The sequence below is a fragment of the Diabrotica undecimpunctata genome, chromosome 6 (assembly GCF_040954645.1).
Source record: "Diabrotica undecimpunctata isolate CICGRU chromosome 6, icDiaUnde3, whole genome shotgun sequence".
Classification (NCBI taxonomy): domain Eukaryota; kingdom Metazoa; phylum Arthropoda; class Insecta; order Coleoptera; family Chrysomelidae; genus Diabrotica; species Diabrotica undecimpunctata.
Genome location: NC_092808.1, coordinates 3,098,642 through 3,116,810, shown reverse-complemented (window position 1 = coordinate 3,116,810; position 18,169 = coordinate 3,098,642). Strand labels below are relative to the sequence as shown.

Genomic DNA, 18,169 nt, shown 5'->3' with positions numbered 1-18,169 from the left:
CAAGAAGTAAAAGGTGCAATGGAAGATAGGGGTCTACAAGTAGATGACTGGAACGATCGCAAGCGTTGGAAGCTAGGTTGCGAGAAACGGCGGCAGCTGTAATAAACTCGTTATATATATATATTATATAAACTGTAATAACTCGTGACACGCACTGTTTTCTTCCTTATTTGAAATGTCCAAATATAGATATTAACAAAACTTACTAGATGGCGTACTTAACTCAATTTTAGTTCATTTGTGACATTCATGGTTTTCTCCCGAGACCCTTCAACTGATATTTTTCAGGTCAGAATATTCCATAGTCTACTTGATAAATAAATTTTTAGACGAGAATTTAGGATGCCAGTTTTATGCCAATTTTGACACCACGCTGTATAATGAAAAAGGCAACTTTACGCTGTAAACGATAATGCTGTATGTCGTTAATAAGTTCCTAAGGAATTTAAACTTTTATTTAAATTATATAGAGGATATTGAACTTTATATACATGGTAAAAAAGTGTAATTTTCATATAAAAACCATTATTCACAAAATAATGGTTCACAATAAATATAGGGAAGTATTAACAAAAAATGTTCAAAATAACGTGAATATTTCTAAAATTAAAGAATATACAGGGTGTCCCATTAAAAACGAAGTCATAAGTAACTTCCGGTATAACCGGAAGTAGCAAATAGATGAAAGTATTTTCATTAAATAGGTCACTCTTTAAAACCCCTTTATTCCAATTTTCATCCTTCAGTTCCCTTTAGTTCTTGAGATATTTCTAACTGGCTGTTTATCTGCCGCACCCTGTATATAGGTATAGAAAAATATCGATATATCGAAACATCGAATGAAGATATCGATATACGATTTATGTCGATAAAAGTATATCGATATATTATTGTGTAATTAAATAACATAATAAATATAACGATGGAGTTTTCTTTAAAGTTACAGCAAAAAAATTACAGCTTTTGTAGCACAAGATTAGAAAAATTGTTTTGTTCCTTGTACATAATTTCCTACCTATAAATAAGTTGCACATATTGAAGACACATTCATTTTTTATTGGTTTACCGTTTATCAAATAGTATTTACTCACACACCTTCAAAAAACAATACATTCAGCAGCTATTCATTAGTGGTATGACAAGTTGTTCTCAAAAGTATTGATTCACCAATAAAAATGTAAAACTAGTTTTACTGATAAGCAGGTTCCGTCTTTGATTGGCTTCCTATTTTATCAAATAATGTTTCAGCTTTACTCACACACCTTCAAAAAACAATACATTCAACAGCTATTCGTTAGTGGTATGACCAGTAACATAATAGCCGTACCCAAATTATCGATTTACCAATAAAAATGTAAGAACTGAAAACTAGTTTCACTGATAAGGCGAGTAAAAAACCTGTCCCAAATTTATTTGACTAATAGCAAGTTTTGGGTGTTTGGATTTGAATGAATCACATTGGCAGTTAATTGTTTTGGAATAATTTTATTTTAAATAGGAAATTAGAAATGTTTGTGAATTTAGAGAGTCAATTTCGTATTAATATGAAACAAAATTAAATTTTTGTTGAAGTAGTTATAGAAAAGATATACAAATACGTCACTAGTACCTACACATAACCTAAAGATTTCTTTTTTATATATTTTTTTCTGTATAAAATTAAATACCTACGTGTCGATATAATATACTTATTATTAATCCTGTGTCACGATACATATAATAATGATGTGTAACCAGCTAAAAGTTGTATTAGCATATTATTTAATAATTTAAAATTAAGAGAAGCTTTTTAAGAAAAAGTTTTAAAATATTAAGGTTTCCATTTAGTATGAATTCTAAGAAAGATACGATACATCTAGTAGTATATATTTAAGATCGAGTCCAAAATATTTTGTACCATTATGCTCATAATTGTTTTATTGCTATTACACTCTTTAAAATGATTAATTGACACTGTTGAGGGTTAACACAGATTGAGTGAAAGGCAGATTGCCATTGAAGACAGAATGCCAAACAGTACCACCGATTACCATTGAAGAAGTCACGGCAGCGATTAGAAAAACTAAAGATGGTAAAGCTGTAGGGCCTGACAGATTTTATACAGAATTATAAACGACTATATTTAACAAAATATATTTAACTGGAAATATTCTCCAAAGCTGGGTCGACCTTCGTAATTATACCAAAAAAATTTAATGCAAAAATAAGCTAAGACTACAGAATAATTAGCGTAATGAGACACTTACTTAAAACGTTTTTAAAAGTGATACATAACAGAATATATAAAAAATGTCAAGAGTAAGTGTCATGGACACAGTTTGTATTCCGCGATACCTTAGGCACCCGAAAAGCTCTATTCGCTATACAAGTGCTTATCAAGAGGTGCAGGGACGTCAACTGTGATGTATATATTTGTTTTATTGACTACAAAAAGGCATTTGAATGAGTAGACCATGGCAAGCTCATATCCATCTTGAAAGAAGCGGGATCAACATCGATCAGCTAGTGTATTGTTGCCGGTTATGGTATTTATTGCTAAGAGTTGCGTGCTTTATACAAGATTCAAAAACGTAATGTATTTTTTTAGTAAGTGGTACAGGGCATTTTAGAACTATCTGGTACAGTTAATAATGTTAACAATAATGTCAAATAGTTTTTATTAAAATCTCCAGTGGTACACAATATTTTTGGACGCGATTCTTTTCTCATACGTATACAAAAGAGTAATGTAAAATCATGTTGAAAATCTTAATTTTCTGGCCATTTTGGCCAGGGAGTTGCACCGAGCCCGAGTGGTTCCAGTGTCACGACGGTTCCTGCGTTGCCACGTCGCTCCGCTGCGACAATTTCTATGACTGCAAGGATTTTTCAGACGAGCAAAATTGTTTCGGTTAGAACAATATGTTACTATTTCTGGTATTTTGAAGTTTTTAGATGTTTTTCAGTGTCAGTCTTTAGGGTAGATACAGATGAGAGATATTGTAGAATAAATTGAAAGAAGTTTTCGCATTTATGGAGTAAAGATAGTATAAAACTTGACATAGGTAGTCTCCAAACTAAACCGATATTACCAGTAAAATTCTTTGACTTTATTGCTTTGTAAATTTGCGAAAATCGCACAAATCTGTCCCGGTATAAAGGTAATTTTTCATGTCAAGTACTTCAAAAAATTAGTACTTATACAGAAACTGGAGCAGAAGAAGAATAATCTGATTCTAACAAACTATGGACTGAATTAAAAACACAATTCCAAACGCTGAAGGCAAAGTACTTCTTTCTTTCGATTTGTAATCGAGTATTTGTTTAGTTGGTTGCTTTTTATTTTTATGTCTAATGGCCGGTTCACAGAGTCCTACTTTCCGATTACAAGTCTCTATTTACTTGCCTCTATTGCCTTCTGAACTTCATTAAACCATGTTGTTTTCGGTCTTTCTCGTTTTTTTTTCTCAGGTGGCTGACAATCCATTGTTAACTTCGATAGGCGATGGTCTGTCATTGTCTGCACATGTCCGCAATAAGTGCTGTATTTCGTCTGTGAAAGTTGTTTTTCTGTCAATGATTTATCTTATTCTTTCATTTGGTACGTTCATCATTTATGATATACCCGATTATCTGTGTCAAAAATCCATTTCCAGAACAAGGACTTTTTGTTCCTTTCTCTTAGTGAGTTTCACATCCATAAGGTTCAACGCTTTTAAGAAAATTCTGTTGTAAAGCTGTACCTTTTTGTTTGTTTTGACCAGCGTAGTAAGTTCAGTTCATAAGTATTATTTTTTCCCTTTTATAATTCGTTTTTCGACTTCTGTTTCAGTGCGTTCTTGATACTTTTTTCTTTCTAAAACACATCTTTCATTACATTCTTAAGTTTTTATACCCATAATCGTCCTTTCTTCCGTTAGGTATAGTTTAATAACATTTTTACAAACGTTCGTCTGATAATCATTTTTGAAGTGATTGATTGGCCTCCTCGTTTACTCAATGTAACTGGAATGCGGAATTTAAACAAACAATGCCGCATTCATAATTGATTTGCAAATGCTCCTCAATTGAAATTTGCATAGAGTATTTATCGTTGCTTTAGTTTGGAGACAAATCGAAACTTTGACAACTTTCTTTAGGAAATAATGATAAAATAATAGTAATAGGATCTAATCGGCCAAAAACATTTACTCTTAAATGTTATCGAAATATATATATAGGTCTTTATTATTTTTTAACATGTTTATAAAATAAACAAACAATAAGCAATTTGTTTGATTTTTTTAAAATAACAGTATAATTACAATTTATCACAATTAATTAATAAGCATAATGGACATATTTTAGTACAGATAAACATCAAACATAAGAGAGAAAATTTGCCGGCCATATTAACTGTCAAAATTTAATTCGCGAATATTGCCAGGCAACAAACTTAAATAAAGCTAGAAGAAAATTTTTCGGTAAATAATTTTCTCTCGAATGATATTCGACAAGACTATTTCACGAGACAATGAATTGTTGAATTAAATTTATTATTGACCTGTAGCATTTGGGAATTCGAAGGTCCAGCTTCATTTGTTGTTCTGAGATTTTCGATCAACTTCTGGTGGTGACTGGAATCCAGCTGCAGATATGGTTTTAGAGGTTGCATTTGAGTGACCCGTTCATTTAATTAACTCCTGTTTTTAAACAAGGCTTACACAGCTGAAGATCGATGAAAGTGGTTTGTTATTCAATGTTTTTTGTGTCCATTCAAATTGTTCCAGCTTACACTTTTGTACATTTAGATACGGTGTTGATTCCAAGTGGACAGTTTTTGAACCAAAATCCACCCTTCTAGTTGGCGTGAACGGTAAGAAAGAGTCTGTCTGATAAAATATTTGGTCCCCTTTTTTCCATTAATTTTAAAAATAACTGGGCATACATTTTCGTTTGATGAATTTCTTACCAGCCATTTTCTGCCTGCCAAACTTTTCGAACCGCCTTGATTTGTTTTGGAAAAAATGTTGTAGTATTCCATATTGACTTCCAATACTGTTGCATATGGGATTAGAGGTATTGATACCACACCTATGCAAGCTCCTCAAAGCCACTTTAGCATGGGGGATTGTACCGGAAATATGGCAAAAGGTCAAAGTCATATACTTGCCTAAGGTAGGTAAAGTATCAGACCTAACACCAAAGTCATATAGACCGATAAGCCTATCTTCTTTTCTATTAAAAACGCTGGAAAGGCTTCTTGATAGGTACATCAGAGACGAAGTGTTAAAAGATAATCCTCTAAGCAATCGTCAATATGCATACCAACCTGGTAAATCTACGGACTCTGCGTTGGATGATCTAAATAAGCTTATCTCAAAGTCAATGGAAGACAAAGAGATAGCAATGGCCGCTTTTTTAGATATAGAAGGGGCATTTAATAATGTTACCACCAGCTCTTTGATAGGGGCTATGAGTAGACGAGGCACACCTGCGGTAATATGCAGATGGATAAGGGCATCCCTGGAGAATAAGACAGTAATATCCACTCTGGGTAAAGCAACCATCAAAGCAAAAGTAGGTGGAGGCTGTCCACAAGGAGGAGTTCTGTCCCCTCTACTTTGGGCAACCTTGGTAGATGATCTCCTCAGAAATCTGTCCACAGAAGGCTTTTATTGTCTAGGATATGCTGACGATATAGCAATCGTTGTCAGGGGCAGGTTTGCTCAGGTAGTGTCTGAGAGAATGCAAGCAGCCCTAAATATAGTTGACGACTGGTGTAAACAAGAGAGACTGATAGTCAATGCTCAGAAAACACAAATTGTCAACTTCACCAAAAAAAAAACAGCACTACAAGGCCTAAAACCACCGGTGCTGGGAAGAACAGAGATTTCATTTGCCAAAGAAACAAAATACCTTGGGGTATATTTTGATCATAGGCTTACATGGAATACTCACATTCTAAAAACCACACAGAAAGCTACTATGTCCTTGGGCAGATGTAGAAGAATGTGCGGTAAGAATTGGGGACTTAACCCCAAAATGACTCTATGGTTATATACAAGGGTTATTAGACCCATGATAACCTATGGCTCGGTGACGTGGTGGACAAAGACGCAGCAAGTGGGAGCAATAAGGCTGCTAGGTAATACACAAAGGCTAGCATGCTTGTGTATTACGGGGGCCTTAAAAACAACTCCTACTGCATCGCTGGAAGTCCTGTTAAATCTACCACCACTTCATATCTTTATACAGGGCGAAGCCAGATCCGTGATGCACAGATTAATCCATAGTCAGCGACATATAAGCCAGATGCATGGTACTGACAACAGAAAGCTAATCGAGGAGCTAAAAGCCGATATTGTGATGGGGAAACCTATCGATGCAACAGTTACGAGATATAGCTTTAACAATAAGTTCACAATTAAGATACCAGGCAGGGAAGACTGGAATAAAGGTGTACCCATACAAGCTGCTGCTACCTGGTACACGGATGGCTCAAAAACATCGGAGGGTGTGGGAGCCGGCATAGTAGGGATAAATCAAGGGATAGATTTCCCGGTAAGTCTATCTAAGGATGTGACAGTTTTCCAGGCGGAAATAACTGCAATCCATCACTGCGTGGAAGAAATAGAAAGACGGGAAAACAGTCAAGGTCATAGTAGGTCTTCTAACAGGGCACTGTAAGCTGAATAGGCACTTGAAGCTGATGGGATTATCAGATGATGACCTGTGCAGATTCTGTCACCTCGAAGAAGAAACAGCAGAGAACATTTTATGTCAGTGTGACAGTCTGGCAAATGTGCGGTTCTTTGCATTAGGAGAAGAAAATCCACCGGCAAATAGCTACATGGAAGGTAAAGTCTCGAAGCTACTAGACTTTATAAAAAGGGTCAGGCTAGAGAATGTTATCTAGGACTAGAGGACCACAATAGATCTGAAAAGGTCGCAGTGGAATAGGCCGAAAGGCCACCTCTCTTAATCTAATCTAATCTAATCCATATTGACTTTACTTTAAATATGTATACCTAGCAGCAGCACTGAAGTTGGAACATGTATTTCGAAAACGTTAGGCGATTTTGCCCGCAATGTTTTTTTTTTAATAAATATACCTTTTATAAAGCGTTTTTTAATAAAAATATTTCTTTAGTTTACTAAAGGTCCAAAGTATCTGTTGTTTTTAATCTTTCATGTGAAATGTTGAGCAGATTCATGGCGAACTCATTTTATAGCAAGATAACGTAGTCTTGTATGTATTCCAGCTGTAATAGCTTGGCTAACTGCTGGCACCTATAGATCGTGGTGTACGCTTTGGTTCGTAACGTACCAAGGAGCGTTGCAGATTTGACGCATTGCTTTTGGGTTGGAATTATTGTTAAAGCTTTTGTATTTTGGTATTAGTTGCTGTACTTCCGATGTATGGGGACAGTAATGTACCAACGTTGTTCGGTTTCTGTTTTCGACATAGTGTAGTCAGTCGACTACACTTCTTTCTCGTTGCCACATGTTGATGCAAAATTGTTTTTATTTAACTAATGTGTATGTCCAATGCTCGAATTCCATGGTAGATCATTTATAGATCTGCTTTAATCATGCTGGAAACAGTATCAATGTTTTCCGTGACATCAGCTTGGGCGGACAGTCTTCATGGAAGTCGTCACTGAAGCTGGCGCGTCCACGCTTGAATTTTTTAAACCATCTTTAAACAACTTTTTATGTTCTGCTATACGTTTGTAAAAATTTCTACCAGTTTGACCGATGTAAGTTTTTGGTCAGTCGCCACATTTAAGTTTGTGCTTTTTCTTTTGGATTTTGTTGTTTTTAATATATTTGCCTAAGTTGATGTTTGTTCTATAAGCTGGTGTTATTTATTCCATCACTTATTTAAATTTTATACAATTTTGCTCAAGAAGTTTTTACTTCATAGTAAGGTTATTTAAAAATATATTGTTAAATATTGTATTTTGGCCGATGATACTAAAGAATATCATAGTTTATAATATAAAAGTGATGAATTCGATGACTTCTTAATAAAAATCTAGTTTTTGTAGCACTGTAGCTCATACCAGTAATTAATAATTTAAATATATATGTAGGTTTTACAGACATAATCCCTTAAATAGAAACTTTAGTAGTATTTATCGTAAGTATATAGTTGCTGACAACTGTATCGTATTACTTTATCCCGTGGTGACGTATTTTTTTACCAGAATTTTCCCATCTTATTTTGCATGTATGATTTTGGATATTATTTTCGTTTCGATAATAAACTAGCATTACTGTGACACCAAAAGTAGCTGAAGAATAATGTAACGGTAGGCAAATTAAAAGAGACAAATAATCCATAATAATCGACTAAAATCATCGACAATCAAATGTTACTACTCCAAAAAGTAGTATCTGTACGAGTTCTGACATCAGCTAATTTCGGCGTTAACCACAAGCTTTTGTAAGGGAAACTGCCGAATAAAGGAGACAAAATTGCCCATAAAAATTACACTAATAACCCGACGATAAACAACGCTACTGATCTTTTGAAAATAGTATTTGTTTTTTCTATTTCTTTCTCTTTCACTTTCTCTTTCACTTTTCCCTTTCTCTCTATCTTTTTATATTTCTCTTTCACTCTGTCAATTCAACTCTTCCTAATGTCTTCCTCCCATATCAACTCTCTCTATTATATTTTTCCTAATGTTCTATTTTGTTAATGTTTTGTAAATTAATAAAAAATGAAGCAATAGGAAATAAAAGGGAACCAATCCCTCGAAAGAAGAATAAGAAGAAAATCATTAGTAATTTTTACCTTTTCCGTATGTGTATCTGATTTTATATCAACATTAAACCCTTTCACGGATATATATCATCTTTCTTTCACTATATTTTTTCAATTTTCCTTCTCCAATTCCAGAAAATGACACTTTACTGAAATTGGTACTTGGTCTAACTAATCGGAAAAAATGTGAAACAAAAATGTTGTTATTGTGAACATAGAGGCAGACGTCTCAAGTTGACTGCAGCGGAATAGAGAAGATGCATGGTGGAGAGAGTGCACAATCCTCAGAGGGAGTATGCAATGTATTGTAGTCGATTTGTCTTCAATGCGTGCCAATTGATGTTTTATCTTAATCCAAGGTCGGGACAAAACGACAATATGATATATAACTTTGGATCATCCAGTTTTTCCGTGACAGCAATTTTATATTTGTTCCTGATATTTTATGTTGATTTAAAATATATTTATTTAATTTGATTTTATACACGATGTTCACCAAAAACAACTGTAAATTGTGGAATTCATTTTAAGTTAAGGTTGTTATAAATCGCGTTATCCAAAAATACTTCCTAAGAAAACAACAGAGCTTCAAATATTTAAAACTGATATACGTGATATATCTTCAAAATAGTTGATTAAATTACAACTCGTTTGACAGCTATAGCTTCAAGGATATGGCCGCTACCAACTGCTAAAATTCGGAAGTCCCTGTTAAAAGACCAGTTCTATTAATCAATAAAGTACGTGCTATCGTAAGTGTACATATATTTTAATTGTGTTTTTGATTGGTACATTTTTAAGAGTTGTCAAAATTCTATTCAAGCTGGTGTTTTCCTTCTTTTATTTTTCCATTCCGATTTTCTTTACTTAGTTTTAATATGCTTCGTGGACTACGAAAAGGCATTCGATAAAGTGCAGCATATAAAATTAATGCAGGTTCTAAAAAATATAGAAATATATGACAAAGATATTCTTGCCATTAAAAGTCCATACCGCACCAACGAAATCTCCATACAACGAGGAGTCAGGACAAGACTGCATTTCGTCCCCAACATTGTTCAATGTTTCCCTGGACCAGTTATTTTAAAAGGCACTTAAAAGATATAGAATAAAAATCAAAGGGGAACTACTATTATTGGATTCTCTTTAAATTCTGCTTGATCGTATTTACAAAGTAGAGGAAATTAAAATTAACCCAAACAAAACCAAATTTTTAGTCTTTAGTTGTAACCCACATCCAGATGCAGTACTTCAACTAAATGGAGTCCAGGTTGAAAAAGTTCACAAAGTTGCATATTTGGGAACAAGAAGAAGAGCAGAAGTGAGGACACTAAAAGTATTAAGCTTAAACGAAATTCAAGCATTAGAAATGTGGATTTATAGATAGATGCGGAAGATACCTTGGACAAAAAACCTTTCTGTTCAGAAAAACGGATTGATGTAGTGTAATAAAGAAATTTTCATATAAATAATACATAGTTGATAGGCTTAAAGAGTTAGGAAGAATTTTTGGATACAATTTGGAACAAATTGCCTTAAAATGTCATCTACAGTTTGCAGTTTTTTTAAGAGCAGTTTGTGACTTCAGAATTTATTTAATTTAATATTGTTTTTTATTGCACCTTGATTTTTTATTATTAAGCATGTACTTTTTATTATTATTGCACTCTTATTTTTATTTCCTTTTTTTTTCTTTTCGTTTCGTAGGTGTTTGTGCAAATAACCAATTCCAGTGTATTGATAATTTCAACTGTATTTCCCTGAGTTTGCGCTGTAACGGCAGGAATGATTGTAATGACGGTTCTGATGAGTATAATTGTCCAACTCAACCACCAACTTTTCCTCCAGAACCTCAACCGGTTAGCTGTCCCGAAGGTCAATTGCCTTGCAAATCTCAACCAGATCAGTGTGCAAGATATTGCGATGGCAGAGCTGATTGTAACGATTTCTCTGATGAAACTAACTGCTGTAAGTATTTCTTATTTCTATATCACTAAAATAAAATATTCAAATGGCAGTCAATGTATTTATAATATATTGTATTCACAGCAAACAAAAATCGCGCGAAATGCATTAACGCAACATTAACGGTTTTTAAAGATTCTTAACTAGCGGTAGAAAGAGTAGTAGACGAATCATATTTTGCGTATACCATGCGGTCCATATGTATGGAATAAATTCATTTTTAGCGTTATTATGTACTATGTGAAAAATCCTGAAACAGGTCGAATTTTATTCTTAAGTTGACAATTTACAGTATGAAAATATTATCCCCTCCAGCACCACCTTTGAATTATAAGCACTCTCTCGAAAATTTTAAAGAACAAAGGGGGTCGTGTGGCACCTTGTTAAATTAAATCTTCAACTTGAGATAACTAAGGCGATTTTGGAATTCTCGTACATTTTGTATGACCTCGGGGTTATTTTGTTAATTTCTCCCGTTATTCTAACTTTTAAATCAGCAATATTGCCTGGTCTTTGAAGATAATTTGAAGATAATAAGATATTAGTCAAAAAGCCAAATAAACAATTGATATGAACCTAGTCGGCTGCTGTCTTTTAGATATTTAAACTTACTAAAAGACGTCAGTAAATTATTTGCCATCATCTATTGTTATCATCTATTTTGAGAGTTTTGCATAAAGAAAAATACAACCCTTACAAAGTTCAGTTATTTCAGGAGTTAAATGAAGATGATCCTGAAAGAAGGCAAGAATTCTGTGAAATGATGATGGACAGAATGAACGCTGATTTACAGTTCATAAACAAAATATATATTTTTTTTAAACGGAATGGTTAACAAAGAGAACTGTAGATATTGGAGCAGAGAAAATCCTCACTGGGTGTGTGAGACTCACACGCAATATCCTAAAAAAAGTTAACGTTTGGGCTGGTATCATTAACAATAAAATTATTGGTCCTTTTTTTTGTTGAGGACACAGTTGATGGTGAGGTTGATCTAGATTTTTTGATTAACCTTTTAGGGCCTAGATTACGAAGATTTTTTTCTGATGTTAATCATCCAAATGGGGTAGATCGATCTATTTACTACCAACAAGACGGAGCTCCACCGCATTTTGCACGTATAGTTAGAAATTATTTAAACGAGGTTTTTTCTAATAGGTGGATTGAAAGACGTGGAACGATCGAAAGGCCGGCTAGATCCCCCGATTTGACTTCTCTCGATTACTTCTTATGGGGTTATTTAAAATCTAAAGTATATTTTAATAGACCAAATAGTATTGCTGATTTAAAAGTTAGGATAACGGAAGAAATGAACAAAATAACCCCCAAGGTCGTACAAAATGTACGAGAATTCCAAAATCGCCTCGGTTATTGCCATGAAGTGAATGGTGGTCATTTTGAACATGTAATTTAATTATAATGTACATAAAATACATTCTAAATATTATGTAACATTGTTATCTTCATTCAACCTAAAGTGACATTAGTGATATGATAAAGACATTATCAAAATTTTACATCTAAAAAATCAATTTTCTCAGTTATGATTGTATCAAACTTAAAAACCCTTGTATTGCTGAACAGAGGACTAAAATCCCTTCCTAACAAGGTGCCATACGACCCCCCTTTGTTATTTAAAATTTTCGAGGGGGTGCTTATAATTCAAAGGGGGTGGTGGAGGGATATAATATTTTCATACTGTAAATTGTCAATTTAAGAATAAAAATCAATTTGTTTCATTCACATGTTCACACATTTCATTTAATCAAGTTTTTTCACATAGTACATAATAACGCTTAAAATGAATTTATTCCATACATATGGACCGCATGGTATATGCGAGGAGCACGATCTGTTTAGGCACACTTTTAATTAACTGTCAATATTTAATAGAGGTTTTTAACAAAAAAAATAGTTTTGTAACGCAATTAAAATTAAATTTCTACTCCAATCAAACTACAAAACTAATTTAAACTAACTTCGTTTGTCCAGGGACTCATTAGGTTATTTTCTTAAAAAAGTAAATAATAAAAGTAAATAAGAAATATGGGTCAAAATTATTCTAACATAAGTTAAGGATGTTTTTGATAAACGTCCCTTTTGATAAACCAATTTTATCATCGGCAGGTGTTGTTGTTGTATGTACGTTCTATCCATTGCTGGTAATTTGTCAAAACAGAGTGAATCAATGACAGCTAATTTAAGAATTTAGAAGATCCTATACAGAGAGTTTCTAAAATAGGTAACACCGTCTCTAGGATAAGTAAAAAAATTGAAAACAATTGGGGTTTACTTATTAAAAACTTTTCGTAACACCTTCCGTTTACAAGAAGAAAAAAAATGTTACATATTTTTTACGATTTTGCCGAAACTACTTGCAACATTGTAATGAAATTTTAGATGAGTATGTTTTGGAAGCTCATACATCTCATTGTTTTTATATCTGACTCTCATAGAGGGCGCTGGTTACAAGTTTCATACCAAGTATTATTCAACAGAACCTTTTTAAAGGTAGAATTATTAATCTTAATAAAACTCGATACTCTGTACCGTTTTCGGAATGTTTTGATTTGAAATTTACGAAGTAATAACCGATGCTGGTATAAGGTAATGATAAGGTTTATTGATTGTTATGAGATAAGTCAACAATAATCAGTTTTTGAAACCCTGTTATTTGTAAAATTAGATATTGCTATCAAAATGTACTCAAATGTTGAAGAAACTTACCAAGCAAAGAAAACATTTTGAGCCATTGAACGACATTGTCAAGAAACTGGGAATGTGAGACCAAATAAATTAAACAGTTAGCGTCAGGAATATCGCAAGACAAACAAATACATCTTCAAGTACTTAGCAAATACCTAAAGAGCAGCAGCTACATACTTATCATTAGAGATAAGTCCAAGAGTTTTTACTGGTTAGAGTGGATTTTATTGTGAAATATTGCAAACAATGTTCTTTTGTGGAATATTTCAAGAAAATACAGCCCTCAATCCAAATTTTTTAAAATGCATCTCTTTTGCGGTTCTCCTTTATGCGGCAAGGTATGTTTAATTCCCATAATGCAGACTACTGGTGTGATCAGAATCCTCGAGTCAAAAGGGTATCACATTACCAACACTCATTTAAAGTTGTCTAAATGTCTATCTTCTTCTTCATGTGCCTTGTCCGTTCCGAACGTTGGCAATCAACATGGCTATTCTGACTTTGTTTACGGCAGATCTGAATAGTTCAGCAGATGACAATCCGAACCATTGCCGCAAGTTTTGGAGCCACGAGTGTCTTCTCCTCCCTGGACCCCTTCTGCTGTCTATTTTCCCTTGAATGATCAGTTGTAGTACTCTATATTTATTATGTCTCATAACGTGACCCAAGTATTCCAACTTTCTTTTCTTTATACTTATTCCTACCTCTCTCTCTTTACCTATCCGGCGTAGTACCTCTTCGTTGGTCACGTGCTCAGTCCAGGATATACGTAATATACGTCGGTAAGCCCACATTTCGAAGGCCTCTACTTTTTTCATCATTGTTGCGGTCATTGTCCACGCCTCCATTCCATATAACAAAACCGGGAATACATAACATTTCAGAAGTCGAATTTTGAGAGGTAGGGTGAGGCTTTTAGAGGTGAAAATTTGCTTCATGCTAGTGAACGATGCTCTTGCCTTTTCTACTCTTATACGTATTTCCTTTGCTTGATCCCAATTTGAGTTAACTGTTGTTCCCAAGTAGATGTACGAATCCACGTGTTCAATTCTTTCATTGTCTAATATCAGTTGCTGTGGTGGTTGTTGGGTTTTGCTTACTAACATCCATTTGGTTTTTGTGATATTTAGTCTGAGTCCGTATTGTGCACTTGTTTTTTGTATCTTACTCATTAGGCAACTCAGTTCCTCCATGCTACTTGCTAGAATCACAGTGTCATCAGCATACCTTATGTTATTAATTATTTCTCCATTTATCTTTATGCCTTCTGTGCTTTCCTCCAGCGCTGTCTTAAATACTTCTTCTGAGTATATATTAAAGATAATAGGAGACAAGATACAGCCCTGTCGTACACCTTTCTTGATCTCAATTTTATTGGTCAATGTAGATCCTACTTTCACTTTAGCTGTTTGGCCCCAATAGAGACTCGCTATTGTTCGAATGTCTCTGTAGTCGACTCCGATCTTATGGAGAACTTCAATTATCTTTTCGTGCTTTACGTTATCGAATGCTTTTGCGTAGTCTATAAAGCATATGTACACGTCTTTGTTCATATCTCTGCAGCGCTGGATGAGTACCTGTAGACTAAAAAGTGCTTCTCTTGTCCCAAGAGAATTCCGAAACCCAAACTGCGAATCTCCAATGTTATCCTCGCATTTTTGGCTTATTCTGTTGTAAATAACCTTGGTGTATGCCTTCGAAATGTGGTTAATTAGACTTATCATCCGATGTTGATCACAAGACTTTGCTTTTGGTTTTTTCGGTATGGCAACAAAAGTTGACTCTAGCCAGTCTTCAGGAAACTCCCCGCTGTTATAAATATTGTTAAAGAGTCTGACGAGTGAGTCTAGAAATTGACTGTTTGTTTCGCACAACATTTTCAATACTTCCCCGTAAACGTTATCGTTGCCTGGTCTTTTGTTATTTTTAAGACCCTTTATAGCATTCTCCACTTCTGATTTTAGAATAGAAGGGCCAGTATCATCATTGCTCAGTGTATACCCACTAGGACGGTCATCATTAAACAGTTGTTCCACATAAGTTTCCCAGATTCTAACTATTTTGTCGGGGTCTAGTTGTAGATTTCCATTATCATCGCATAGCCCTTTCGATAAAATATTGTAGCTTTTCTTTGTTGTGAGTTCCTTTATCTTCTTATGCATATTGTGATAGTCGTATACCTTTTCGCACTGTTCGATTTCTTCGCATCTGTCCGAAAACCATTTCTCTTTAGTTTTTCTTATCTCAGCTCTAATTCGTCTATGGGTTTCGCGGTATTTGGCAGTATCTTTAGTTTTATATATCCGTCTCTCTTCCATCATGTCAAGGATTTCTGCAGTCATCCAGTCTTTCTTTTTTCTCTTATCAGGTAGTAAAAACTTAGTGCTTGAAGTCCTAATCTCTTCTTTAATTTCTCTCCACTTTTCCAGCGGTTCATTGTTATTTTTAAGGATTTTTGATATTTCGGTATTTAAATTCTCCTGCATCTGTTGTTTAATATTATTGTTGGAAAGCTTCCTAATATCTAGCGTTTCGGGTCTGTTCTTTACATTTGTCTTTTTTAACTTTACTTCAAACTTACATACCACCGGATTGTGGTCTGATGCTACGTCCGCACCCGGGTAAGTTTTTACGGCTTTGATGGAGTTTCTAAACCTGATTGGTGCAGCGATATAATCTATTTGATTTCTGATTATTTTACCAGGTGAGTCTGCCGGTGATTTCCAGGTATAGAGTCTACGGTGCGGGAGCTTAAAGAGAGTGTTAGTAAGTACTAGGTTGTGTTCTTGGCAAAATTGAACTAGACGATCTCCTCTTTCGTTTCTTTCACCAAGTCCGAAATTTCCCACTACCTTTCCTGTTTTGCCTCGTCCTACTTTCGCGTTGAAATCTCCCATTATAAGTGTTATTTCATTCTTTTTGGTTGCCTTAATTAAGATTTCTAGTTGTTCGTAGAAGTCTTCCATTATTGTTTCCTCTTTGTCAGCTGTAGGTGCGTATATCTGTATTATGTTCAAATCAAATGGGGACGCATACAGCTGTAAAAGAATCATTCGGTCTGATAGTGCAATGTAGGATTTTATTGACGATTTTAAACGAGGTGCAACGATTATTCCAACTCCATTATTGTGTTTAGGGGTATCGTTACCAGAGTAGTACATTGCATGGTCTAGGATATTACATTCTCCTGAGTTGGGCCAATGAGTTTCACTGATACCCATTATATCGATTTTGAGTCTCTTGATTTCTTTTACGATGTTATGTGCTTTGCCACTTTCGTACATACTTTTAACGTTCCAGGTGGCGATTTGTAAGCATCTCAATTTAGGTGTTTTACTCTTCAAAATTGTTTTGTTGTTGCAAGGATTTCGCATGATGTCGACCTGGGAGGCCTTGCATTCTGAGTTTAAGTATCCTCCCTTGCCGGATCTTGACTTCCGAAGTCCATGATCAGTAACATATTCCTTATCACTACCGAAAGCCATGATAATTTGCCAATAAATGTCTATAAGTTATCGTATTCTACCTGGAAATTGAAATAGTGATATGTAGATCTTTATCTTTTTATGCATAGTCCATGTTGTCGTCCATGTATGCATTATGTCGTAATTGGTTGTATAACCATTTTCCGTATCGATGGATTGGTAGAGGAAAAGAAGCTCCGATTCGTTGGCCTCCTTGGTCATGCGATTATAACCATTTGGACTACACAGTTTGGTCGTATGTTAAGAAAAAAATCTATGCTACAGAGGTAAATTTACGTTATGAATTGGAAGACAGAATTCAGCGTCACTTTAGTGACACCATAGCTGATTTCTAACCGCTTAGAAGATTAATGGATTCTTTAGAAAAAGGATAGACTTGTGTATTCGTGAATACGGAGGACATTTTGAACATTTACTCTATTTGAATTTTATTTTGTGTTCTTAGTCTTTATTTTTTTAAAGACTAAGACGTAAATCAAAAGATTCCCAAAAAGGTTCATAGTTTAGAGTTTTACCAAGAGTACCTTTTTGATGTAAAATTGTATGATGTTTAAGTTCACTTGGAATTTTGATTAATAATTCTACCCTTAAAAAATGTATGTTCAACAAATTCATGGAATGTATCAAATTCCAAAACATAGTCGTATAAAATTCATTACAATGTTGCCAGTACTTTCGGCAAAATCGTAAAAAATGTGTAAGTTTTTTTTCTTCAACGCCCTTTATCTTGAAATCGGATGGCGTTACGAAAAATTTTTGCTAAGCAATCTCAAATTATTTTTTAGTTTTTTTACCTATTCTAGAGACGGTGTTGCCTTTTTTGAAATGCATTGTATATACGTGAATGTTAAACATAATACTTTTGTGTGGTGTGGTTTGAGTGTTAATCAGTGACGAATCAATAATTTGTTGATTCTTTCGATTCCTTCTCAGCATCCTAGATTTCAGTTTTGTTCAGAGATACGGATCCTATTTGTATAAAACCTTTACATTTGGCTGATATTTAATTTTCACCAGTCATACACTGTCGAACATCCAAGAATGTCTAATTGTTTCTAACCATAAATTTGTTTTTACAGCAACCTCCTCGGACAACCTTAATTTGAAAACGTATCCTAGCAGTACGGAAGAAAAAGAACGTAAGTTTTGTTTGTCTTTTATTCATAATTTATGTAAAGGTAGCATTATCGATAAATTCATTTATTTATTTCATGATATTTTTATTAATTCAAGAAATATTTAAAGAATATGTTTGTTAGTTCCGTGAAAAATATATTTT

At 34.2% G+C, this 18,169-nt stretch overlaps 1 protein-coding gene across 29 annotated transcripts in view; it reads left to right on the top strand.

Annotated features, from left to right (window-relative positions):
- trol (terribly reduced optic lobes) overlaps window positions 1–18,169 on the top strand; it is a 1,082,793-nt gene that overhangs the window by 960,112 nt on the left and 104,512 nt on the right. For all 29 annotated transcript variants that reach the window (XM_072534000.1, XM_072533999.1, XM_072534008.1 and 26 more), the window contains 2 exons: window positions 10,442–10,702; window positions 17,970–18,029. In XM_072534000.1, coding sequence (XP_072390101.1) covers window positions 10,442–10,702; window positions 17,970–18,029 — 321 coding nt within the window. The remainder of the gene's footprint in view (window positions 1–10,441; window positions 10,703–17,969; window positions 18,030–18,169) is intronic.